The 26,404-nt window shown below is 41.0% G+C and overlaps 1 protein-coding gene across 1 annotated transcript; it reads right to left on the bottom strand.

Moving 5' to 3' along the window:
• Positions 1-1,989: 1,989 nt before the first annotated feature.
• Positions 1,990-26,387, bottom strand: LOC309438151 (WD repeat-containing protein 43-like). The gene is made up of 18 exons (XM_082049129.1): positions 26,097-26,387; positions 21,231-21,365; positions 19,800-19,921; positions 14,711-14,831; positions 13,454-13,593; positions 12,862-12,964; positions 11,692-11,756; positions 11,153-11,324; positions 10,576-10,662; positions 8,608-8,739; positions 8,002-8,139; positions 7,034-7,120; positions 5,636-5,667; positions 4,742-4,805; positions 3,730-3,843; positions 3,207-3,276; positions 2,532-2,587; positions 1,990-2,436 (listed from the first exon to the last, which is right to left on the bottom strand). The coding sequence occupies exons 1-18, from the start codon at positions 26,325-26,327 to the stop codon at positions 2,311-2,313; spliced, it is 1,995 nt and encodes a 664-aa protein (XP_081905255.1). The 5' UTR covers positions 26,328-26,387; the 3' UTR covers positions 1,990-2,310.
• Positions 26,388-26,404: the final 17 nt, after the last annotated feature.

Below are 26,404 nucleotides of genomic sequence, written 5' to 3'. Positions count from 1 at the left end.
ACCTGCCCCATTTCCAGCCTCGTTCTCCAGACGCTGCGGCATCTTTGGAAGACAAAGTCACAAACAGCTTAGTCACCAGCTGGCCGGGACCTTGGCTTTGCAGATAAATAGTTGTAAGGTTTAAAAAGTGCACAGGACTGTCAGTTGTCAGCTCTAAGGTGAGCATTAATTTTTGGAACCAGTCCAATTGCTTGCAGCTGCCGTACCCAAAAGGTTTCACACAGAACAGCTGCTGGAAGATGACACAGGCAAGAGGGCTCAGAGGACAGTGCGACCCAGCTGTCATACGACCACAGCCAGAACTCAGACCCCTGCTACCAGCTTGCTGCCCGACACTGGAACAGACTCGCAGAATCTCAGTGTCGGTGAGACGCAAGAATGACCAAAAAACACTTGAAATCCCCCTCCTCTTCCTGCTGCCAGGTTCTCCCACAGCTCCACTCCTGGAACGGGTTTCTGGTGCACTGAAAGGATGGACACAGGTCATGCCCACCTTACAGGTACAATGAGGACTGGTGGCAGGTTTCCAGCACCACCACTCCCCATACCCAAGCAGTGTCAACAGGACACTCAGCCTGCTCCTTGACCCCAACACAGGGCTCCTGCATCAGCTCCTGGAAACGCTGGGACACAGATACAGGCAGGACCCTGCACAATCAAAACACAGCTGCTCCTTGTGTTACTCCATGCCCCAAAAGCTCAGCAGACCTTCACTCAGCTGAGATGCAACAGACCTTCATTCACATCCCTCTTTTGCCTGATTTGAAGCCTGCCTGCATAGAACTTTAGTACCGGTTAAAATCTTACACGTCACCTCAGCCTAATTTGGTGGCTTGTGTGAGTACAGACAGAGCACAAGTGTTGGCATTTATTTGCACAGCATCTCAGAAATGAAATAAAAGTCCAGCTTTACAAGTTATTAAGACACTACTTTACTGTCAGTTAAAACCCTCCAATGACTGGAAGCCTCCAACTGCTGCCCTTAGACGTCCAGCTCTCTGAAGACAGAAAATGTCTCTTCCAGCCTTGTCCATCACAATCCCCTACACCTCCAGGCAATGCTGCAACCCCCATGCAATCCCCAAGCAGTGGACAAAACAGCAGATAGAACTGAAACATATGGAGCTAAGAAACCAGTAATAGATGCTTTGCAGAACACTGTAACCTTTTAGGTTGTCTTCTTCCTCCACCAGGAATCTTTCTACAAAAAGCATTTCATCCTTCACCACCACCCTCAACTACCTGAGGTCTCTCTCAACAAACACCACAGGACAGGTATTTGGTAAAGGAGATGTATATTTATTCACTTTACAAAGAGGGTGGTATTTAGTTGCAACAGCTCCATTTATAGACAAATATATTATTGTACATTATAGTGGTGAATGGCTCAAACCTTTACCTTGTTTTGCTCTTAAAAATGTGTTTGCACCACTTCAGCTTCCATTAGCTGAGCAAAGAGCTGTCCTTGTTCTGCCACTGAGAGATTAAAAATCTGTAATAAAGGTATAGCTGTGCGCTACGTATTCACAAGCGTTCACCTTCTCATTTTCCTGTGTTACTTTCCCCCACCCAGTTGAACACAGTCTATTCTCTGGGTCAGCACTGAAATTATATACAGCCTCCATTAAAAGAAAATTAGGAGCCAGTGATAGTTCTAATGTCCTTTTGAAGCACAAGAAAAGTCACCGATTCGTACATATAAAAGTCATGAGTTCAAATTTTTAAAAAAAAGAAAAAGCCATTTTTAAGTCAGGTTGGCATTTAGATAGTGCCAAGGCGTAACTAAACCAATGGAGGATAGGGGGAAATAAAAGAATTCCAGTAGAGAATTTAAATATTACAAAAATATCTTTTTTTTTCCTTTTCATTTTTTTTTAAAAATGCAGCAGGATGCCCACTTGCTATTGCTAACTGAAGCATGGAAAGAAGGTACAGACCAGTTGACTTTGATCTTTGAATATTTGGAACAAATTCAATGTAAAGCTGAACCAAGTTTACCACACAAACAGCGGTGGCAGATTTATTTCACTTGAGATACAAATGCATGTCCACATGACAAGCATAATCTGACCATGAGGTGGAAGAAATGTTTCTATAAGTAAGCGCAGGGAAACAGGGCGAGAGAAGGCTGCCATGGTTAAACATTCTGGATTCGGAAATGCACAGTGCCCCACACGTGCCTCTGCACACAGGCTGTGCACGAGTCTGCACTCCCTATATGCAAATATGGCACCTTTCTGCAAGATGATCCAGAATTAGAGAGGTTGGTGGCCCACTTGTTTAAACAGTTAAAATTATTCTTTTGTGCTGTTATTCTTCTTCACTTTCATTTTCTGGTTCCAAATCAGAATCACCGTTGATTTCCTTTTCAACAGTCATGTCCATGTCCTGTTCATCAGATTGCTCCTCTTTTTCTTCATCTTCATCCCAGTTTTCCTGAGGAAAAAATAAACAGGAATGTTTGAACCTTTGACAATCACATAATTTCTATTACATGCAAATGGGAGAAGATCTGATCCAACTCCACTTACATCAGAGTCTCTATCTGCAATCATCTCATCATCTGAGCCTTCCTCCTCTGAGGATTCTGCAAAGAGAAAACAATTCCTCAGTCAGAAAAACAAACTTTAAAATGTCATTGTGCAAACAAAGCCCAACTCCACATGCTGCTGAATCTCCAAACCATGTTCTTTCAATTCCAAAACTAATTCTACCTGATGGTTAGGTTGATCAACATTAAATAGGAACAAGTCACTTCCATTACGATTATGCAGTATGAAGTTGCAGTAGAAGTAAAGGTCAAATGGTAAGTGTACCTCCACACACACTGACATCCACTACCCTGGCATCCTGCTGATCCAAATACGAAAGTGTCTTGACTGTATCTACCTTAGCTGAAGGGCAGCTAACACTAGAAATTTGGGGTTGCCAGTTAAGCAGTATACTGAACTTCCCATTAACTGATTCCTTAAATTGTGAAGCAGGGATGGGAGGGAAGGAAAGAGAAGGAGGGGAAGGAAGGAACAACCAGCTACAAGACGCCTGCATCTTTAACCACTGATTTTCCCGCTATGGACTTGCCACAAAAGCTCTCTACTTGCAGACCGTACACTAACAGAGAAGCACATGAACATGATGAACGGCCATCAATTACCAGCCCTCACGTGAATTCAGGAGCGAAGCTACACATGGCATACAACACTTACCATCCTCATACACCAACTTTGCAGTCTGATTAATGTCAGCTACATCCTGAGCTTTTTCTGATGCTGCAACCTGAATGGAATTTGCAGATTAGCCTTAGATGCAATCATATGTTCCAGCCTTTAAGGTCAACAAAACTCATAACAATTTAAATGGAAGCCTGCATCAAGTTCAACACAGATTAATTCATTTGTAGTGTTAGTTTAACAGCCAAACAAGGATGAAGGACAAAGTGAAATTTTAGAGGTATCTGCTCTGAAGCGGCCCAGTACCTCCTATTTATTCCCCTTTAAAACTCTCATGGATTAGCGGATGCATTCGGCAGGAAAAAGATACTAAACACTTTCGGTGGGCAGAGACTGACTAGACAGTCAATTAAGCGGACTGCTTTGAGCATCACCAGCAGAGCTGTACAGCGGCTCTGTTAAGTTCCCGATGACAGGTCCCATCAGGTGTAATCACAACAGGAGGTTAAGTCTGCAAACAATACTTCTACACATCCCATGTTATTCAGTTGGGACTCACCTGGGTGACAAGAATGTAGAGTCTTCCGTGAAGACGGGAAAGCTTTTGCAAAGTTTTTACTCTGCTCTCCATTAACTGGTATAGCATTCCCAGCTGAGGAATAAGGTCTGGCAACTTGGGAGAAGAGAAGGACAAAGAAAAATGAAGCTGCTAATCAACACATCAGAAATGTCTTCTTTTTAAGTTTTAAACTACTTTTGTACATTTGGGGCAAGCAATCCTTGCTCACATTATTGCAGACAGAAGGGAGAGCTGCGGGTTCACAGAAACCACTTGCAGCCTGATCAGTTAACATTTAGCCATGTTTAGAAACACAACTACTTTCAAAAAATGGCAATTCTTAGACTACTTTTCCTTTCCACAGCCACTGCTGTAAAGCAGGTACTGAAGCGCTATTCGGAAAGCTGTGTAAATGGGAACCAAATATACACCAGCGTACAAATGCAGCCTCAGCAAAGTGTGCAAGTTGTGATGCGCAGCAATCCTATAAAAAATGGGAGAAAGGATCAACAGTGACAAAATGCCTTCTTCTTAACCAAGCAAGCGTGCTTTATCCATCACTTGTCAAGCAAGGCTGGACAGAAGCTACAACATTACTTACTACCCTGCCAACTTGGCACACTTCTACCCTATAAATCTAGTCATGCCCAAGGCGGCCTCGAGATGAACATTACAACAACAAGGCAAATTTAGATCTACAAGATTTAGCAACACAGGCTAGATTACTCTTTGACAGTAATTTTGTTCCCTAACTTTCACAGGTATGACATAACTTATCTTGGTTTGACTTCAGGATGACTATAATTATGTCACAAATGACTTAGACAAACAATTTATAACCAATGTGCAGCAATTTGGCAAAAGTGGCAGAAGTATAGCCTTCTGTACATTGATTTGGGCAATGCCATATGAGGAGAGCAGAAGACAGATTCCTGAAGGAAGAACACACATATATTTAAATATTTAAATCTAGTTTTAGTTACACGCATTAGCATTAATGCAAAATACTTACTGTGGAAAGGTAGGATGCATGTTGAGTAAAAACAGATTTCAGCCATCGAACCATTAGTGAGGCACTAGAAAAGAAAAATAAATTATATCAGATATTGGCTGAGAAACATCCATTTCAAATTCTAGATGCTAAATAGTTCTATGGAAAGTGCTCCTCTTTCATTATATAAGAACATAAATGCAGATGGAAATATAACAATTTCACTATCCAGATGGGATACCTATGGAAGTTATTTGTTAGGAAAAGAACAGACATTTAAGTGAGTGATTCAGGGGTCTCTGTTCCTGACGTCTTTTATGGGAGGTTTCAATGAATAAAAGACCAAAGCATGCTACTTTTTTCTCTACCTATAATGAGGAATTTTAATTTATTAAAAAACAAAACAAAACCAAAAAACAAACAAAACACACACACACAAAAACAAAACAAAACACACACAAAAAGCCCTCAACACAATTAGAACATCAGAGCTATCCTTATAACAATATAACAAGATGGGGTTGGCAGGGAAGAAGACCCGGTTTTGTTACTGATTAAACGCAACAGCAAGCCATGTCTAAATATATTTGATAATTAAACCAAAGAAGCTACTTTATTTTACATATTGATCAGGTCTGCAATGTCAATATTCTGGGTTTTCAGATACTTTCTCAGGGTTATATGCTTACTTCAGGTATCCTTTTCCCTTTTTAATTTCACTTCAGCCATCCTAGCAAAGCACTGCCTTAATAAAAGTTCCTCTTGAACCCACCATCAGATGAGATTTTTACCTCAAGATGCTGCAGTTTAATTACAGTTACTATGGAAATCAATCACATAGATGGAGGGAGGGACCAGAACACACACACTAGAAAAGTCTCAGGTGAATTAAACTGTAGTTGAGCTGTCTCTTACCTGTATGGGTTGCCCTGCAATCTCTTCGTAAGCTGAAAGGACAAAAATAGTCAGCAGTAAGTAACAAACACATAATGAGTTTGAAAACACAACATTACATCCATTTGACAGTCCTAATATTGAGACAGAAAGATCTCCAGGCATTTGAAGCTGGCTAGGATTAACCACTGCCAGGCTCCAGAACATGACATTGATGGCTCTACCATCCTATACATAGGCTGATAACTTGCAGAAGCTGATTTTCACTACTACAATCAAACTGGGACTCTTAACAGGCAATATATTCAGAGAAGCTTAAAGCTGGCAGGAATACATAGAAGGAAATCCCTTCGTTTATGTCCCTGTGTATCTGCTCAGTAGAGCAGCTGTTACAAGATGGACAAGTTGGGGAAACAAGTGAAGGTACTATCAGGCAAAGGCTGTTTCACAGAACAAATCAGCCTCTGGAGAGGACAGTTAAACAAAGATCTGTCCAACCACTGAGATAATGTACACTTGCACTTAGATCCTCTGAGAAGGGTTCTAGGGAAAAAAGGCTGCACCTCATTAACATAAGTCTAAGAAGGTGTCACAACATATGCTTCAATGAAGTCTAAGCACTCAAAACCAGGCCATCTGCATGATTCAGTTAAGATTAGTACCACAAATAAAAGTAAAATCTTACTGGTGGCAAACATTAAAATACAAGAGAAATCTAACAGTTATCTTATAGAGTGCTGTTAGCATAACAAGAGCAACTCATCAATGTTTAGTTTAAACAAAGTAATGTCTAGATAAGGCTAATCATTAAAATATTTCTGTCCAAACACTTATTTTATTTAATACCACGGAATAAGCACTTCAGAAGCCAAATTCCTTTTAAAATTGTAACTAAGTGATGTTGCAAAGCTTAAATACAGCAACCAAAAGAGGAAAGAAATTGCCTCTCAGTTTTCAAGTGCTATCTAAACTCACTGCTTAAAGTACATATTTTATTTTTCTTTCTCTCACGTGAGTACCATATTTATGCTCATGCAACCTGCTCTGGACAGTACTGCTATTTTCATATTTTAAATTATCATCCATTTTAATAGTTTAAAAAAAGAGGCAATGGTAATTTTTGCCACAGACTAAACAAGGTGTAGCTTAACTACTTCTTTTTCCCACATAATCATTTAAGATACTACTACCTGATCTAATGCTCATCCTAGTATTGACAGTGGCACTTTGTCCTTTGGTCAAGCTTCAGTCAGAGAAGATAAGATTGTATAGAGATAAATTAAGAACAATTTCTGTCCTGTAAAACTACCAAACCGATTTCATTGATAAAAATAGAGACACCTATCCTAGACTTCCCCCAAATAGAACACAAACCAAATGTGGTTTGTATGACAGTACAAGAAACGTAGTCTCTCCTACCTCATGCAGCAGTGGAATGACAGCATGTATAGGCATTCTGGCTACTGTGTTCTTTATTACGTGTTCTTTCCTTGTGTTAAGTACTCTCTGTTAAAATGGAAAAATATGATCAGAGAATCATTCAGTTTTAATCTATATGAGCAATGAGCACCATCAAAAATTCCTGGCTTTAAATCTCTTTTCCTATTCCACTACCTTTGTATCCCAAGATGAGGACAACAAGTAAAAGAAGATTTACTACGGAAAGGAGTTCCATTTTTCTAGTCAGCTACAATTAACAAAATAAGACACTTGATCTAAACATCTAAACACATCTAAAACAATCCAGCATTGCCTCTAGCCCACCCACCCCATATTAGAAACAAAACATCACAGGCACATTAAAATTTCCCTCGCTATTTTCCGTGCTTGACTTCTGTAAATACCCATCACCAGCATCTGCAACAAATAATTTCTATTCATTCAGCTTCAGATTCTTAAGAATTCACTTCCCTGCCCCAGACTATAATTTCCTCTTTGTCCAAGTGCAACAGCAAGCTTTCCAAGTGAAACTGTTGTCATCAACAGATTTTTCAAACAGTACCTACTTGGAAACCACACACTCAGGAGACTAAGCACAGATCATGCTCCAGCTCAAACTAGAGAGATGTCTGCATGAGTAACATTGCTTGTAAAACATCTGAACTGTGACATAACAAATTTATCATAAACAGCAGCAGCTCAAAGTTCATGTGGTTTATGGTCACGAAGTTTCTGACTCAGAAAGCAAGGCAGATAACAACAACAACAAAAAAAGGTAATACCGCTATTATAATTCATAATACCACTGCCTTGCACGGCAAAGCAGCAAAAAGCAGCTGGAAGAAATAACAGGTTCTCAACTGTTCAGCCTACCCAGCTTTCAGGAAGGCTCCTCACAAGTCTCAGTGAACAGATTCAACAGTATACAATGATCTTTTAACACTTACATTTAAGATTTCTGCATCGTTGCTTTCCAAGCCCTGAACCAGCAGTACCGCAAAGCTGTCTGTTTGAGGAAGGCCACCTGGAGTTTTTACTTTGCTCACATCAATATCCAATGCCTCTAGGCGCTCCTCGATGCTTTCCTGTAGATGGTAAACAAGGGCAGTGCTGTTTCAGTGCAGTTTCTCGGGAACATCAGCTGAAAGCTAAGTACCTAACATACAGCATTTCCTCTGATTCTGCTGGAAAATAGCACAAAACTTTGCATATTCTTTTAAATGTACTGACAGAGAATAGGCTGAGGAAAAAAATGGGAGGATGAAGTTTTGACTGAAAAGCAGTAATACACCTTCAGCACAGAGAGACAGACACAAGTGTGTGACAAAGTTCTGTAGGAACATGGCAGAGCCACAGGCAGGGCAAGGCACACAGGGCTTCAACAGGGAAAAGGTTTTGAGCAGAGGGAAGTCTCTTTCATACAAAATGATGATATCATTAACTTTGCTTCCACACCAAACAAAGCAAGTTCAAGTTCACCTAAATAAGTTTAACCATGATTTATGGTACTAGTTCCTCCGTTATTGCCGTGCTGAAAAGAGGAAGCACTTTACCTGTGACTCTCCCGGTTTCCTCTTGTTTTTCTTTTTTTCCTTTCCAGAGGATGGAGCTTTGACAGCTGTACTATGTCCTGGAATGCCAGGCACTAGAACTTTGGTGTCCGAGTTCACAACAGGCGTCTTAACCTAGTAGACAGGGATAACCACACTGGTAAGAATTGCTAGTATCTTGAGCCCTCTTCCAATTTAAAATACTGATTTTGGGACTCTCATGTACATGGTAAAACCAGCATGCCACAACCATTTTCTAGACAAATATATTAGAAAAATCCTAAATTTTTAAAAGCAATTAATAACCTCAAGGAAAACTCAGCTAGTTTTCATAATTAACTAAAGAAACAGTCTCTTTGGATTCACCTGTGAATCATTTTTCTTACAAGTTTGTTCTGTAACACTCACTGAACTAAATGTTTGTATCTAGCTACAAATAACTGGATGTTTGCTAGCAACAGACACCACATGTACTAATAGTCAGGCCCATAAACCACATGCAGATTAATTCAGCTTCCATTGGAAGGTAAGAACTGATCAAAACCAGCAGCACAATCTAGCAGTAAAAGTAGTTACTATTCCCTTCAATCCCACCAATTTTCTTCTAAGGATTGCTCAGATGCAGAGCTCTGTAGTCTGAATTAGAGTATGATCACGATGACAGAGCAACCTTAGGTTATACCAAACAAGCTATGGCATATCCATCTTCAATGAATACAAAGGAGACTGAATTTTAAAGACAATATATTTAAAACCAAGGGCTCCCCTGACCCACAGAGGACATAAGGGAGTATGCCAGTTCCAGATTATCAAGAATGCTACCTGCTACTTCCAGAACACTTCTTTAACCACAGTGCTTTTGAGCAGGCTCTTTTTTGAAGCATCTGCCCAAACTTCTGTACTTGTGAGAGTCCTGATGGGTGCCCACTAAAGTAACAGAAGTATAATCTACTACAGTAAGCAACACAACTTCCATATGCTGCCCGTAAAAGTAAAAAAATTGTATTTCGTGACTCAAGAATTTTACCATAGAACAGCAATGGTCTTAAAATACGCTTCGCTCACCACATTATCACTGACATTCACCCCACATGGCATGCTCAGACAGCCAAGAGAAATGCGTCTTCACTGGAATTCAGCTAAAAGCGAAACCAAGTTGGGTATCATCACTGCATGCCAGGGTGTTCCTACAGCTCTCACTACATTTCAGCTCTGCTACCCACCAGCTCCAGGACAGAGGACTCAGCAAAAAACCCCACCTGGCTGATGGAGCACCAGATCCGATAGGTAACTTGAGGGTTAGAAAAACCGCGCTGTCTGCTCACTTGACTGATACTGCAAGCATTTCAAATCTTCAAGGCCTTGAATATGCACACTGATTAAGAACTTCGCAGACTGTCTCTAAACCCTCAGGGGATCCTGCACGAGAGAAAATGGTGGCAAGTGGCCTTTGTGGACACTGTTGCCATCTGAGGGTCAAGCTCACATTCTCAAGTGCCATATCCACGTGAGAGGAACACACGAAGGCCACCTTGAGAAAGAGCCAAAAGGACATGCCATTTAAGGCTCCATGACATTTTATTTACACTCTAAAACTAAGCCATCCCGACTTCACCCCAAATCTTCAGGGTCAAAGAGGCTGTACAAACTGTTGGACTCGAGGGGAAGGACTAATCTCCAGCAGAAAATAAACCATCGGCCAGTCCTGTGTACCAAGCAGACCTGCTGGGAACAGGACTTGCTATGAGCTACAGGAGGGTTAAGTGTGTGCGAGAGCGTATTAGGACACACGGCAGCCATGAAGCACACTTCACCCACACCTGCCTCAGTGCTACCGCCATCTGTAACTACCACTGCAGCTCTGAGCAGGTCTGTCCAGAAACCCAACCTCATTTGAAAAGAAAGCAGTGAATTCTACCATTTCCAAAGTAAAACAAGGAGCAAGAGAATCACATTTCACACAAAGCTCACCTTTGTGAGAGCAACATCTGTTTTAAGCGACAACACTTTCTTGACGTCCCTTATCAAGCATATGTGGGATTCAGTAGTGTTCAAAGACTAGAAAGACAGGAAAAAAACCAGTTAATATATTTGAGGTTCACCTCTGTGATTCATTATGCTACCAAAAGATGAGAGCAAATTCCAGAGGTAAAAAGTAGAATTAACTTTTCTTCGCTCCAGAACAGCAGCTGCTTTGTGGATTTGCTTTTTGTTGCCAGATCTCTATGCTATCCCAAAAGCTCACATAGGTAAACTGAAACAGTATTAAAAATAGTTTCAATGGTCTCAGTAACAGCTGAAATGGTGAGAAAAGGAGGCACTAATGTCAACCTGCATTTTAACTGAAAGAATGGAAGAATACAAATAGCTTTTCAAAACAGCTCAGGGGCAACAGCCATAGCTCCCAAAAAAGGGGAAAGGAATAAGTATTTTCTTGTTACAAAATTTTTAAAAAGTAAAAAAAAATTTAAAAAAAAAAAAATCCCCTCCGAGAGCAGTATGCAGTCCATATAACAAAATGCAAAACTCTCCAGTAAGTTTTACATACCACTTTCTCTATGATGGGCTGTAAGGTGTTTCCATACACAAGCAGCAGAGACTGTTTGTCTGTGCAAAATGCAGCTGCTAGAATAGGGACTGGTGTTGGTGTGGAGTCCTCGTCACTTCCAGGCGTTGCTATCTGGATAGTACAGTTTGATGTTAAGGGTTTTTTGCAATAACTGAAAAAAAAAAGGAATGAAAAAAATTCCAAGAGGTTTAGCTTAAACACTTCAATACCCTGTACATCTAAGCACCTTTCTTTAGCAGGTCCTCAGCAAACTCAGCCAGTTTATACCTTCTACAGATGACTAAGATGAGGCACAGACACAAAATCTTGGCTAATCAACACAATACCAAAGTGCAGCACAGCCCCCAGCAAGTAAGTTCTCCAAAAATGTGTCCAGTAACTCAAGACAATGAACTAGCTAGAATCTGGTTTGTGAACAGATACAAGAGCTTAAAGGCCGCAGCACAACTAGACTAACTCTACCTGAACGTAATCCCAGACCTTTCCCAAAGACATCCTCAAGACAAATACTAACTTACCCATTTAAGATATGTTCAAATAAATGCAACTGCCCATCTCTGCACACAACTGCTAACTTCACAGGCTGAAAGAAAGCACAGTAAAAGGTTTTAATTAGATCAAAGGACAAGGTTCCCATAAGTACAGGACATCAAGAGACAGTTGCATGGCTATGATCCAACTTTTTGCAGTAACTAAATGTATTACAGACACCACCAGGTCCGTAAGAAAGACAAAAGACACTAACATCTCAGGAACATTCAAGTACAACCATTAGGAGACAAAAAGATAACTCATAACTGTACTTTACAGTATCACCACTGATATATCCAGATTTGAACAGTTTGCACAGTAGCCGATATATGTCATCACAAGCAGCAAAGTTCCAAAAGTATGGTGTCCGACATGTCTAGAGGAAAATGTTTACAAAGTGGCTGACATTGTAAATATGCTTAGAGGAAAGAACCCAAGATTCTGAGCAATTAAATGACAGGTGTCCATTACAGAATATTCTTATCTCCAATTCACAGAGCGAGAGGGCACAACTGGAAACATTAGAAAATATAGCCTGAAATACTGTTTTTAGAAAAGGAATCTAAAGGCAGCAGGAGAAAAATGTTTTAAATAATTACTAAAACAGTTTGTGAACATGTTTCACAGGCAGACATTTTTCATATGACAACTACTTCGAAAGACTTGCACTTGCTGAAACTGAGAGACTTGCGGAAAACAAACTGCTACTGTAACTCAGTAAAGGCTAGTCAATTCAAAATGCGGTTAGTTATACTGTCAAAGTCACTTGATACCAGAAAAAAAACAGGACTACACCCAAACTGGATTTTTAGAAATATTGTTTGTGTGTGTTTTTTTGCTGCCAAGTCATAACAACTATTTTGATTGTTAACTTGTTCTAAATGGGAAACAATTGATGTTCTGCCATCCCAAGCAACACTTCTGAAGAAAACACTGAATTTGCACTTAGTAGCTTTGAAAATCAGTATTTCAAAGGACCAGCTTTATAAATGCACTTGTAATAAATATCCTTACACCTACGAATTGCCATCCAGATCTCATCTCTGTGTAACAGAAACAAATTAAAAACCAAGCTTCTTTCTTTACACCCTTAAAAGGAGACTGATGTGACAATGAAAAATTGTTGAACACATTTGTTTCCAAACTATTGCTCCTACCTCTTCTTTGAATTCTGATACAGTCAGGTCAATAAAAGTTGGCTCATCTGTTACTGTGAAAGACATCACAGCATTCTTTTCTTTCCTATCTGATCTGATCTGCCTGGAAGACACAAACAGTACACATTATTTACCATAGCACAAAGAGCACCCTCTGCACCTAAAAAGCATTATAAAGCCTATAAATTACCAGCAACTGTGGCAGCATATACCCCACTCAAAAATACTCATGCTGTAATTTCAGCTTTCAGATTAATAAGTGTTCTAAATTCCAAGTGCAAATTAACTCCAAAGTGAAATTTAGCAAGAAAACTCTGCATAAACCTCATAGCAAGTACAAAGAACCCTATTACACAGTATGTTCATAGCATACACTAGCAACTCAAGTGGCAACTGGAAGCATGCTCAGACACAGCCAAGGAAATTCACGTCTTCATTCAACAATCAGTGAGTTGAAACCACCACTTCAGAGATCATCACTGCATTTTTCCAGAGTGCTCCTTCTGTTTAATCAGAGTTCAGAACATACTTATTGAGTCTATCCTCCATACTGATCATAATCAAAGTTACAAATTATGAAAAGCTTACATACCATACACTCAGTAATCGGTCATGTATAGCTCCAGACAAGAAATAAAGACCTGTAATTCCATCAAAAGGCTTGTTTTCATTCATAGGTTTCACTGTGGTAAACATTAATGATGACACTGATGTAGCATGGCCTGTGAAATGCTAAGAGAAAAACAAGCAGCATTCAATGTTAGGTAAGATTCAAGTGTTACTAAGTAAACAAGTACATTTCAGTGAGTTTTTTACTAGTGATTAGCTTCCTTGCATTTCAAGGAAATTTCTTCTGACTCTCAAGATATTTATAAGAATTTTAGAAGTTAAATGAGGGAATCAAGGCAAATTCACTGGGACTACTTCCATGCAAAAGATATCACATCCACCAGTACTGCTGTCACTGTCAGAAAGCACATTTTTTTTCTCTCCCATGTAATTTTACACTTCAACTTATACAAAGAAAGTAGATTCATAGTTTTGTTCTCAACTATAAGATGAACACACAGCTCTGCTGACACACTTAGGCTGTAAAAATCAGTTCTTCAATCTAGTTTTGTACATAGTGGTTTTGGTCATCACAGAATGTGGACATACATGGTAGTTGCCATGTGCCAGCAAGTCCACAGTAACAACACATGTGTGCCCACTTACCCAACAATAAGTACCAGGAGATTCATAGGTTTGCTGTGTCCCACCTGCTAGTGGGCAAGAGAACATGGCTGCATGCATGGAAAAGCTAAAACATAGTAATTTGCTCCTGTCTGAGCCATGTTCAGGAAACAACAAGGAGTTCGCTCCTATGCCTTCCAACTGTTTCAACAGCAAAACTGATAATACCACTAGTTACGTGAAGTTTAGCTAAGCAACCTGAAGGCTTCAAGGAGGAACTCATGTTAAAAGTCAGGGAGCTCACACACAAACCCATGCCAGCAGCAACACTGTGAGCAGTAACACTGTGAGAAACCAAGTTCTCCTGCGAGAAGGGTATCAGAGAGGGACCCTGTGAAACACACAGCATCCATCCTCCCGCCACAGGCTTGCGAAAGGGTGCTGGTAGTGTGCTCAGACACAGCCAAGGAATTTAACGTCCTCATTCAATTCTCAGCAAGTTGAAACCACACTTGAAGTATCATCACAGCAGCAGCTTCCAGCAACCCCAAAACTGCCAAGTGTCTCCTCACACCCAGTGAAATCTTCTGATGTTCTATCAGGAAACAGTACATACGTAATGTCACCCGTCAAGAAGAATATATTTTTTTGCATTTAGCTTAACAAAGTTACTTACTCTGTAGACTTCTTTGGTCTCCAGGTCCCACAGTTTTATAGTTCTACCAGCTGACAGCAGCATTTTCCCATCTGGACTGATGCATAGAGAGGTGACACTGCTATTGTCACCTTTCCACTTGCTAGAATTTGGATGGAGGGTTTTTGGACAAAGGGAGAAAGACGGAGAAATAGAAAAAAAGATATTTATTAGCATAATCTCAAGATGCACATCAACCATGCTAGAAAATTTAAGGCCGAAATTATTAAAAAAAAGAAAAATCAAGTAGTTAAAGATGAGGTCAAAGCTATTCTGCTTCTGCTTCTCTCCTTCAAATTAATTTACACAAAAATACAACAACTCAAAAATGTAAAGCTATTTAATACTGAACAACTGTTAACTTTTTTTTAAATATTTGCCTATTGTGCTCTGAATTCCTCTCTCAAAGTTCTCTGCTACTCAAAATAGGGTAAGAGGAGCCATATCATCACAAGACTTCTCTTTGCCCCATAAAGCAAAAAGCTTACACCAACCCATTCAGAAAGGCATTCTTAACACTAAAATTCAGAGTTTCAACGCCCATTCAGTTCCTGGACCTCCTCCCAAATCTGTCAACGATACTGACAATAATAAACTTTGCCTTAAAAGTCCATGGTTCAAAGCACTACTTATTAAAACCAAAAAAAAGGAAAGATGCTGTCATGAAAACCTGCATCTGATTTGAAGGAGTCTGAGCACTAGTCACTTCTCTCAGAACAAAACTGCAAGGAAAACATTAACACAAATCCTTTACAGTTAGGAAGTACCCTGCAACCCATTACATTCTGACTGTAAATGGCTTCCCTAGAAATACTTGAAATAACTTTCACACACCCAAGCAGCACCACTCCTGTCTTCCAAAACAGAGCTCATTTGCTGTATCACCTTTGATTAGATATCATAGAACCTCAAAGTTTTACTGCCTACAAACTTCACAAACATTACACCTTACAGAGGGTATAACAAGATTTTGTATTCTCTTCCAAAGAGGTCAGGACTAAGAATTTCAAACCATTTAATAATGTGAACCCAAGAAAGTATCTTTAAGTGTACCAAAAAGACTAGTCTAAACTAGACTGCAGAATCTGAAACACGGCAAAAATCCATTAGTTTTTACTTTGGATAATTCTACAGGAAAGAGTTTTTAAACAGGGTACCATGAAACAAAAAACTGTACAGAATGCTTCTTATTATTCAGAGTATTTAAGAAATGAAAAAGCTACAACCAGAGAACCAAGAAGTAATCTGGTATGTTTTAGACTACCTCTTTCCAACACCTTGTCTTGCCTCTTCAGAAATTCTTCCCCAACAGCACTTCCTTCTGCCAGCGGTTTCAATGTGGGCTGCACAGACTCCTGAGGTGGTTCCACACAGTACTTCTACAGTAATTAAGAAAGTCAAGCCTAAAGCCCCATGGTTTCAGTTCCCTATCTAGCAATTCGTACCTCTATAGGAAAGTGTCTAGAAGTCTGTAAATCAAAAGAAGCTGAACACCAGTTCCCTACCCCAGGAGCAACCATCCTGAAATCTCTGTGGGATACGCAAAGATTCATTTCCAGGTCCTGACAACTGTTGAAGAATGCAGGCAATCTTGCATATACATTGGGCATGAGCAATTATTTTGGATAATTTTTTCCTTCTAGTCTCAGGAATTTAGGTAAAATTGTAGATAATTGTTTTCTACTCTTTGCAATTTCATTTACCTCAGGTGTGACTCATAATACCACCAGAGAAAAATTTCAGGTAAAAAGTACAATATTATATTGCTGGTGTACTTTTAATGTATATGCTCCAGGAATTATTTTTTGTTTCCGTCTTTAAAGAATAGAATGCCTCTAATTACCTTTTATAACCACAGCCCCCAAAAAAGCAGTGGTACAGGACAGGGGCAGAGTGGAACACCCAAGATGAAGCATGACAGGAAAAATTCTCACATTTCCTGAGAAAGCAGCATGACTGGGACCCATCTCAAGTACTTGTATGTGAACATACACACTATGGAATGCAAACAGTGAATCAGATGTCCATGGGTAGCAGTTGACTGGAAGCTGGCAAACACTGTCCCAATCTACAAGAAGGGCAACAGTGATGACCCTGGCAACTACAGGCCTGTCAGCCTCACTTCTGTTCCTGACAAAATCATGAAGACTGTTCTGGGAGTTATTGAAAAATATCTGAACAACAGCACAGTCACTGGTTCCAGCCAGCACGGGTTCATGAGAGTAAAGTCCTGCTTAACATACTTAATTTCGTTCTAGGACGAGGTTACCCACCTAGTTGACTAAGGGAAGCCTGTCAATGTGATATTTTTGGATTTCAGCACAGTCTTTGATACTGTCTCTCACAGTATCCTCCTGGACAAGATCTCCAGCACACAGCTGGATAAACACACAGTGCAGTGGGTGAACAATTGGCTGATGAGCCAGGCTCAAAGGGTTCTAGTAAATGGGGTTATGTCAGGCTGGTGACCAGTCACTAGTGGAGTTCTGCAGGCATCCACCTTAGGGTCAGCACTCTTCAATGTCTTTATAAATGACTTGGACTCAGGACTCGAGGGAATACTAAGTAAGTTTGCCAATAGCACAAAATTGGGACAAGCTGTCAACACTCTTGAGGGCAGAGAGGCCCTGCAGAAGAATCAGAACAAAGCAGAGAACCGGGCAATCACCATGAAGCTCAACAAGGGCAAGTGCTGGATTTTGCACCTGTGACACGGCAACCCTGGCTGTACATACAGACTGGGGAACAAGATGCTGGAAAGCAGCTCCGCAGAGAAGAATCTGGGGGTTCTGGTCGACAGCAAGTTGAACATGAGCTAACAGTGTCCCTGGCAGCCAAGAGGGCAACCATTTCCTGGGTGCATCAAGCACCGCATTGCCAGCCAGGCAGGGAGGTGATTGTCCCGCTCTGCTCTGCACTGGTGCGGCCTCACCTGGAGCACTGTGTGCAGTTCTGGGTGCCACAGGACAAAAACATATAAAGCTACTGGAGAGTGTCCAGAAGAGGGCCACAAAGTTGGTGAAGGGTTTGGATGGGAAGCTGTATAAGGAGCAGCTAAAGTCACTTGGTTTGTTCAGCCTGGAGGAGACTGAGGAAAGACCTCATGGCAGCTACAGCTTCCTCACAAGGGGAGGATGAGGGGCAGGCACTGATCTCTTCTCTCTGGTGACCAATGACAGAACCTGAGGGAATGGCAGGAACATGTGTCGTGGAGGTTTAGTTTGGACATTAGGAAAAGGTTCTTCACCCAGAGGGTGCTGGAGCACTGGAACAGGCTCCTCAGGGAGGTGTCACGGCCCCAAGCCTGACAGTGTTCAAGAAGAGACTGGACAACACCCTCAGACACATGGTGTGAACTGTGGGGTTGTCATATGCAGGGACAGGAGTTGGACTTGATGATCCTTGTGGGTCCCTTCCAACTTGGGACATTCTATGATTCTGTAACTCACATAGTATCTTTGCAGCTACAAATGAAAATACACAGACTGAACAGATGGACTCTAAGCAGGGATAAGATCTAGCTGGATCATTGAGTTGCAATCACTCGTGTGAAGTCCAGCTGGTAGACAGTTACTGGTGCCACACACTAAGGACATCCAAATACTATTTAATATCCTCAGTAATTACCCAAGTCTTCATTAATGACCTCAAAACAGGAGAGAATGCATACAAAACAAGTTTGCATTCAATACCAAATTAGGGAGAGCAGTTGATATGCTGGAGGACAGGGCTGCTACTCAGAGGCATCTCAACAGGCTTGAGAAACAGGCAGCCAGAATCTCAAAGCTCCAAGAAAATGTTAAGTCCTGCACCTGGGATGGAAAAATCCCAGTACAGGCTGGGGACAAATGGCTAGAAAGCAGCCTTGCAGAAAAGGAGCTTGTGGTCCTCATAGTCAAGTGGAACATGAGTAAGCAGGGAGTCCTTGTGGCAACGAGGTTAAGCGCATACTGAATTGCATTAGCTACAGCGTAGTCAGCAGTAAAGTGATTGCTCTCCTCTGTGCAACACTTCCGAAACTGAATCTGAGCATTATGTCCAGATTGGGGCAGTAAAAGAAAGTCACTCACATAGTGGAGTAGATCCAGTGGAGAACCACAAAGGCAGCTCAGGGGCTAAAGCATGTCAAGTAAAAGGAAAAGGTGAGGAAACTGGGTGTGTTCAATCCTAAAAAAAGATGACTAGGGAGAGACTTTACAGTCATCATCTGGGTCTCAATACAACCTAAGGATGCATCTCTTTTCTAGGAAAATCAGAGGTGCTATCGATGATGGGCTGTCTGCAGTGCCCACAACATCTTTAACAAAACTGATAGAGCTGCTGTAAGAATAACACCACAGTGGGAACATTACGAAAAAGAAAACAGCATTAGAGAAGGGTCAAGGTGCTGTCAAACACTAGGCTTTTATGGAAGATAACCAGGATCATGAATAGAAATCTTAGTTTCTTCTTTAAAGTTTAAAAGGTTTGACTTTATTACCAAAGAAAGTAAATGCCTACACCAGACATCTCACTGCTCTGCACTTAGCTCTGTTTTGTTCAACAGTATTTTCAAGAGTAGCAGCCTGCTCAGACAGCCAAGTGGAACTGTCCTCACTGCAATCAGTAGTGAGCGAAACCAAGTGGGTTATCATCACAGCAAGGCCCTTTGAGCAAAGTCGGGTGCATGCAACCTGTTTAACTGGTATAAGGTTTTTCAATATATGTTCCCCCATATTTCCAAGAATATTTTTTAGAATTTACATTTTTTGGCATCACAAAGGTGACTGGAAGCCCATGACCCACTACAGTTAGTAAGGAGGGACCCACATCCCCCTCAGCAGTTACTTGTTTCATCTAGTCTTTCCAATACACAGAGGAAGAAACCCACCTATGAATTACTCTTTTATTCATTAAAAAAAAAAAAGTCAAATCTTAGAAAAATAACAGCGAACAGACAATTTTGTACAGTGGGCATGAAGCCTGGAAAGCAGAATGCAGCACCTCCAACAGGGCTTCACTGAAACCTGTGAAGGAGGAAATACACAAAAGCAAGTACAAACGAATCTGACCAAAAACCAGCATCACTTACCACTTTACTTTGCAGGTCTGTGTGTTCCATTCCACAATGTGTTTGTCCTCTGAACAGCTATACAAGCAGCAGTTGTCCTGATGCCATCTCACACAGTTTACTCTATTGTCATGACCACCGTCCTACAAAAGGTAAAATGGTCAACCCATTAATAAATGAAGAAGTCTTGACTACTGAGTCTTCCCCACAAACAATGTGAACGAGCTGCTCTTTCAAGAACTAAATTTAAGTATTTGGCAAGGTGAAGAGTGTGGTTTTAAAGACCAATATACATATATAGAAGTTAAAGACACTTTGTATTTTGATACATACACATAAGTATTTGAATTAATTCTTGTTCTAGCACTTCAGAGTTAACAAAAACCCCTTTTGAATCAGCATCAGCCAGCTCAGGCTACTCCCAAAAGAGTCACAGCAAATCAGCTTTGAGCAACACAAAATACATCACAGTAAGACATTCTGTTCAATAAGCACAGGTGGAAGTGACAGCTTTTATTCTATTCTTTTAATTTATCCTATCTATAAAAAAACAAGTACTCACCAAATAACATCTGCTATCCTGCTCCTATAGAAGAGCAGCCAGTGTTTTCAAAGCAACTGAAACTGTACATTTCAACCCAAAACTCCTTTATTTTGTTCATAGTTTTCAGGCATAATTACAGCTTTTCCATAAAGCAGAGGTGATATTCGTTAGCTAGTGTCACTTGCACATATGATTTTAAGAAGTCATTGCTTTCTCTAAATTCATGTATATTTATCGCTCTACATACAACTAACAGTTTAGAAGCAAAAGTATGCCCAAGTATCTCAAAGTATTGCACAAAGTCATTCATATAGATTTAATTCACTTACTATGTAATTTAAGACTGAAAACAAGGTACTCAGGAGTAACAGGGAAGTTATCAATGAGAAAGGCAAAACAAAAATCAGCATATCTCATTCAAGAAAGATGACGTGCTGAGAGAGCTCAAAAGCTTCCACATGGGAGGCAAGTTTACAGATGAGTCCAGCACCACAACACCTTCCCAAGAGTCAATGAGTACTTCGATCCTGTCCTCCTCTCCCACAACACTCTGCAGGAACTGAGGCTATGACACTGCCACAGAGAACTTAACTCTACAGTCAGGCATTTCATCTTTACTGTTATATTTAATGCAAAATAACAAATCCATGCATAATGTTAAGATACTGCATTAACTTCAACACCAAGATTTCTCAACATGTACATACTGCCAACAACAGAAGCAGCACCACTTGAAGATTCTGAAGCACCTGAATTACTGCACCTCTATTCACATACAAAGCTATTGAGAAAAAAAAAATCTAAATAATTAGGTTAAATTATTCCATTTTTGAGCAGCAGAAAGAACATCCTAAACTGACTGAAACCATCAGTATTTGGTAGCATGTGATGAAGAGTGTATTACTTACTAGTTTGCTCTGTAATTCTCCTTTTACTGTGCTGTACAACAAAATGCTACCAACTGCTGTACCAATAGCCAGGATATCTAACTGCCTGTCCACTTCTGCAACTTCAGACTTCCGTTTTTTCCTCTGGGGGCCATCCTGGAAAATCAGAAAACAGAGAGAACATGATATTAACTAGTCTGACCAGCTAATCTCAGTATTACAGCAGAAGGGAAAAAAAAAAACTTCTGTAAGTCTGAGACCCAGTCAGCCAGCATAAACTCTGCTAAGAAACAAAATGAAGACACTGAAGCATGCAGCAACCTAGAGACTCATCTTGTACCTCCATGCACAAGGTAACGAAGTTGCTATGAGTCACTTGGAAACATCTGGTGGAGGCCATTTTGCTGGCCTAGCTACCACATACAGGAGGCAAAAAGACACACTTAAGTTTTTCACTGAGTTTGTGTCCCAGAGGCAGAGGTAAAGCTTAACACAATCTGAAGACTTCATCCATAAAATGGAAACGCTTGATTGAGAATGGTCAGTTTATTTTTTCTCAAAAGCTATTCCGTAGAGTCTTGCAAATACTAAGCACTCATAATGCCTCTTAAAAAGAAAGTTCTACCCTACTCTGCAGAGGGAAGCAACCAGGACTCAAAGCAAGGTGCTCTGTCCAAGTCCTATCAAAAGTATCAGAGTTCCTCCTTCCATCAGGCAGTTCTTCAGCCATGGCTGTCTTGCTTTGTAAGTGCTATAAACCACATCAAGGAGGGATTTCACTTCATCTCTCTTAATCAAAAATGGGTGAACACTGCACGTCACTGTGAAGGGAAGAAGGAATAAAACGGGCTCTTGAGCATGTGAAACTAAAAAGAAGGCAGAAGAAGCCACTTCATTTATTCTCACTGAGTTAATCCCACATAATTAATCACACACACAGAGATAAAATTAAAAAAAATAGTCAAAGGACTTCTGAATATAAGAAAAAACATCCCTAATGCTACTGATTAGTTTTTAAATTGGACTTGGGTAAGTCTCCTTACATTTGTTATGTCACAACAAAGCATTCTCTCCAATTCAGAAAAAGAAATTAAATTATACAAAAGCTAACACTTCCTCTACGCAACAGATACATTTGCACTGATGAGCAGCCAGAAGAAGACAAATGAGACTGATCAAATGTGAGCAGTCAGCTCTGTGCAAGCTCCATGTGGTAGCTAATGTGTCATACAACAGACATCACACAGAAAACGTAAATAATTTTTACTCAGGTCCAGAGATACACTGACAATCAGGATTTTGGAGTTTTCACCACAACTAAATTTTAGAAGTTTAACAGTGGGGAATAAATACTTTGGCTCTTTGAAGTCGGACTTTCTTTTCCTCTATATTTAACACAGACAACATCTTCTGCAAGGAAAAGTGTTTTGGTTTAGGCTAATAAATACCAAAATGTCACAAAGATACTTTTATATCAAAAGCAGGCTCTTGAGAAAAGAGATTACATTGCTTTTTGCAAGCATTTGTTTAGGCTTCATCTTTCTTGGGAAAGAAAAGTGTTTATAAAATATTCTGAAAACATAGGTGCTGAGAAACCATAAAAGTCACAAAGCACCACCAAATAGATCGACCAGGTTTTAAGACAACACATGAGAAAAGACTCAACTAGTTAAATTTTTGGCAGCAATGCCAACTAAGCTATCTTGAAACTGCTGTCTGACATGCAAAGACAAGGGCCACATCCAGTGGAGATTTAAGTACAGTTTATGTGTTTTCTGGTACTTTTCGATCTCTTTATGTAGTTTTACTAATTACCTCTCGCACTCCCAAGACTGCAAAGCAAAATCACAATTAAGAACAGATTTTATTCTCTTCCCTTGCATAAATGTTTTAAATAAAATTTGCTCACCCTCCACTTCAGTTTGTTATGGCCAATTTCTCTTGGAAGAACCCAAAGGTGTAACAAAATTCCCACTTAAGTCCACAGTTATTTCCAGTGTCAAGAAGAAAGCTAGAGGCAGTGAAAGTTTCTCCAATTATTTTTTCAAATGTATTTCTTTACTGACCACCCTTTATCAGAATTATTATTGGGGTATTTTGACAGAAATTTTTGCACGAAAGAAATGCCAGTGGAAAATCCAGACACCTACTAATGTTGGAAATTATTTGAAAAAACACCCCAAGAATTAAAAAAATAAAATTAAAAAGTTTAAAAAATTAAAAAATAAAAAAGATCACACTTCGCTGCCCTGCATTACGTTAGTACATAGACTGCCAGTTGCAGTAGAGATCCATGTGGGATTCACTTGTGGATCAGGGTCTTAAATGTTAGAGCATCTTGTTTTCATGGATAGGAGAGGGGAGCTGAAGTATACCAAGTAACAGCTTCCTTTTGATTTTTTTTTTTCTCAGATTCATGGAAGCTCTAGCTTATTTAGAAATCCTTCAACTTTGACTGAAAAAACATAGTGTTTTAATGAGAACAGATGATTAAAAGAAGTTATTTTAAATGGGACTGTGTATATATTTTTCCATAATGTTCTTACTTGAGTAGGTCAGTCACTGAGACTGTTTTTTGTTGTGTTTTTTTTTTTTTTTTAAAATCCAACCCCTGCTGCTCATGTGTGAAGTAAAGCACTTAAAATACCAAAAAGGGGGGGAAGCCTTGAGAGTCTTGAGAGTTGCAGATGACAGAGCAGTTGCAACTTATTACAAAGAAAGTAGAAGAAGGTATTTTGAAAGTCAGTGGTCCACATACTTGGTCACAAGGCACCACTTCGTGGAGCAGGAGATGGTGAACACTGCAAGCAGGAAGTGCTGACACTACGAAAGCACGTGTGCAGGGAACATCCCAGTAAGTCACCTCGGCATTAGCAATTCCAGGGCCTACAGTTCAAAACTTAATTTCTAATATTCCCCTGTAACACATGGACTTCAATTCACATGGCAGCAGTCCAAAACATTAGGTGTAACTTGGCCCAACATCAACTACAGATATCTACTGGCACAGTTATACTCCTGGACACCACATACTAGCACTACCCGAACACAACATACTAGTACTACCTAGAGAGATGTCAACTCTCCAGGACTAAAAAAAAAAATGGGGGGGAAGACTAAATAATGCCAGAAAAACCACATTCAATAAAATCTATTGGGCAGAACAGCTTTAGCTCTCCAGTCTATGGAGAGATCAATGAATTACGGAAGTTTATGGCATAACTCTTCCAAGAAATGGTGTGTTTTCCAGCTCCACTTGAAAATGTACCAATGTTAAAGCTGCAGACAGCATTCAAACTACTAGAACAATTAGAAAACACTGCGATGTAGCCAAATGTTGTCTGATTAAGTCTGTTTCTCATACAACCCTAAACCAGGTTAAAGTGGAGCATCTGTGGCCTTAGAGTGGGTCTCTAGAAAAGGGTTACAAAAGGCACTCAGAAATCTCCTGTGCTTGACTTATGGCACCACAGCAGTCCACTATGTTAAAGTTTTATTTCACAAAGGATAAATTAACCCCATTTTCACATGCCATTTTCAGTTTAAGAGTGAAGAAGAACCATCACAGCCCTGCAATTAATGCATGCATCCTTTTTGCTTCAAAGTCAAATGACAAATGAACAGGTTAAGACCAATCTAAAACTAACCCTTTCTGCCATATTCTTCAAATGTTCTGGGAGTTTTCAAAGTACAGGGACTAAGCTGCTCAAATGAGGAAAATGAGACAATACTGTCTTCCTTTGGATTAGCAATCTCTATGTTAAGCATTTTTAAATACCTCTTACAGTATTTCAAATAAACAAAACTGTTGATACACCAAAAGGCATTTTTAAAAGCCCTCCCTACTTCTTATGCTAAAGGAGGTGGGTTTCACATACTTTATCCAAAGAATACATTTTTTCCAAAGGAAATGGTATGTTCTAGCTAAAGAGGAAGTAGCATTACTTCAACATAAAGAGGATGCAAAGGTACCTTACTGTATAAACTCCAGGTATTTTCAAGTTCAGTGTTCACCTGAGGTTATGTTAAATAAATCAAATTCAGGATGGAGAACATGGGAGCCCTCTGATGTGTGCTCTGAATAAAGTTACTGAATACCTTCTTGCAGGATTCTTGAGCCTGGGAAGACACATCACAGACAGCATAGCAGCCTGCATGGAAATTTAAAACCCATCCGGATGCCTTCCTGTGCAACCTCTTCCAGGTGTTCCTGCTCTGGCAGCAGGATTGAACTAGATGATCTTTTGAGATCCTTTCCAAATCCTAACATTCTGTGATTCTGTGAAATACTTCCAAGGGTAAGGAAGAGTGGAGAGACGCTGCCTTTACTGGACTGCGAACTGTAAGATAAGCAGACGCACAGCAGCCAACCTGCTCTGTAGCATCACCTTTCAGATCAAGGTGAGACGTGCCGTGGGGTACCATACCTTGTTCCTTCAAGGAAGGCTTCTTCCACGCGGGTTATACGAAATATAATGATTTTACTCAGTCAGTGCTTCTGTTGATAGTCCCTTTCTTTAAGAAAAAAATAATAAAGCCTCCAATGCCACTTCCCCAGCCAAGAGGTGAAATTTGCCTTGTGAAGAGCAGATTCCCCCCACCCCGCTGGACGTCACACGTGGACAAGCATCGTGCGGGGGAGCCGTGCCTGAACCCTGCGGAGCTGCGGTCCTCCCCATGGGACCCCCATCCCGTCCCGGCACCGGGACACGGCGTCTCCGCTCCGCGGCCACGCCGCCCCCCGCCACATGGCGCCGGGAGGGCGGGGTGAAGCCGAGCGGCCCACGGCCACGCGTCGAACCCACACGGGCCACCGCCGTCCCCCAACCCGCCCTTACACTCCCCCTTCCCCGATGCCCCCGCTCTCTCTCCACACCCCGCCCGTACCTTGCTGGGGGGCGGGCGTCCCCCCGGCGGGGCCCAGGCCAAGCACGTACAGGCAGCGCTGAGGTGGGCGGAAGGCACGTACTCGTGCTGCAGGCGGCTGCCCGCCGTCTCCCACACCCGCAGCCGCCCATCCGGGTTGGAGATGGCGAACAAGCGGCGGTCGCGGGGGGAGAACGCGCAGAGGGCCCGCGCCGCCGCCACCGCCTCCCCGCCACACGCTGCCGCCGCCATGGCGCTCCCTGACCGGCCTCTCTGCGCCGGCGCACGCACCCGCCGCGTGCTCGCCCCGCGCGCCTGCGCCGCGCGCC

Source organism: Streptopelia decaocto (genome assembly GCF_964273445.1).
Source record: "Streptopelia decaocto genome assembly, chromosome: 3".
In the NCBI taxonomy this organism is placed as follows: Eukaryota; Metazoa; Chordata; class Aves; order Columbiformes; family Columbidae; genus Streptopelia; species Streptopelia decaocto.
Note: the sequence above shows the minus strand (reverse complement) of the source record. Positions and strands in the feature narration are given on the sequence as shown.

Bases quoted from the DNA above. Each gene is read 5' to 3' on its own strand.
- LOC309438151 (XM_082049129.1), bottom strand. From the start codon at position 26,327: ATGGCGGCGGCAGCGTGTGGCGGGGAGGCGGTGGCGGCGGCGCGGGCC. The intron at 21,366-26,096 runs GTACGGGCGGGG...CTGATTTTCCAG, and splicing joins GACGCCCGCCCCCCAGCAAG to GATGGCCCCCAGAGGAAAAA. The intron at 2,588-3,206 runs GTAAGTGTTGTA...TTCTCTTTGCAG, and splicing joins AAAGTTGGTGTATGAGGATG to AATCCTCAGAGGAGGAAGGC.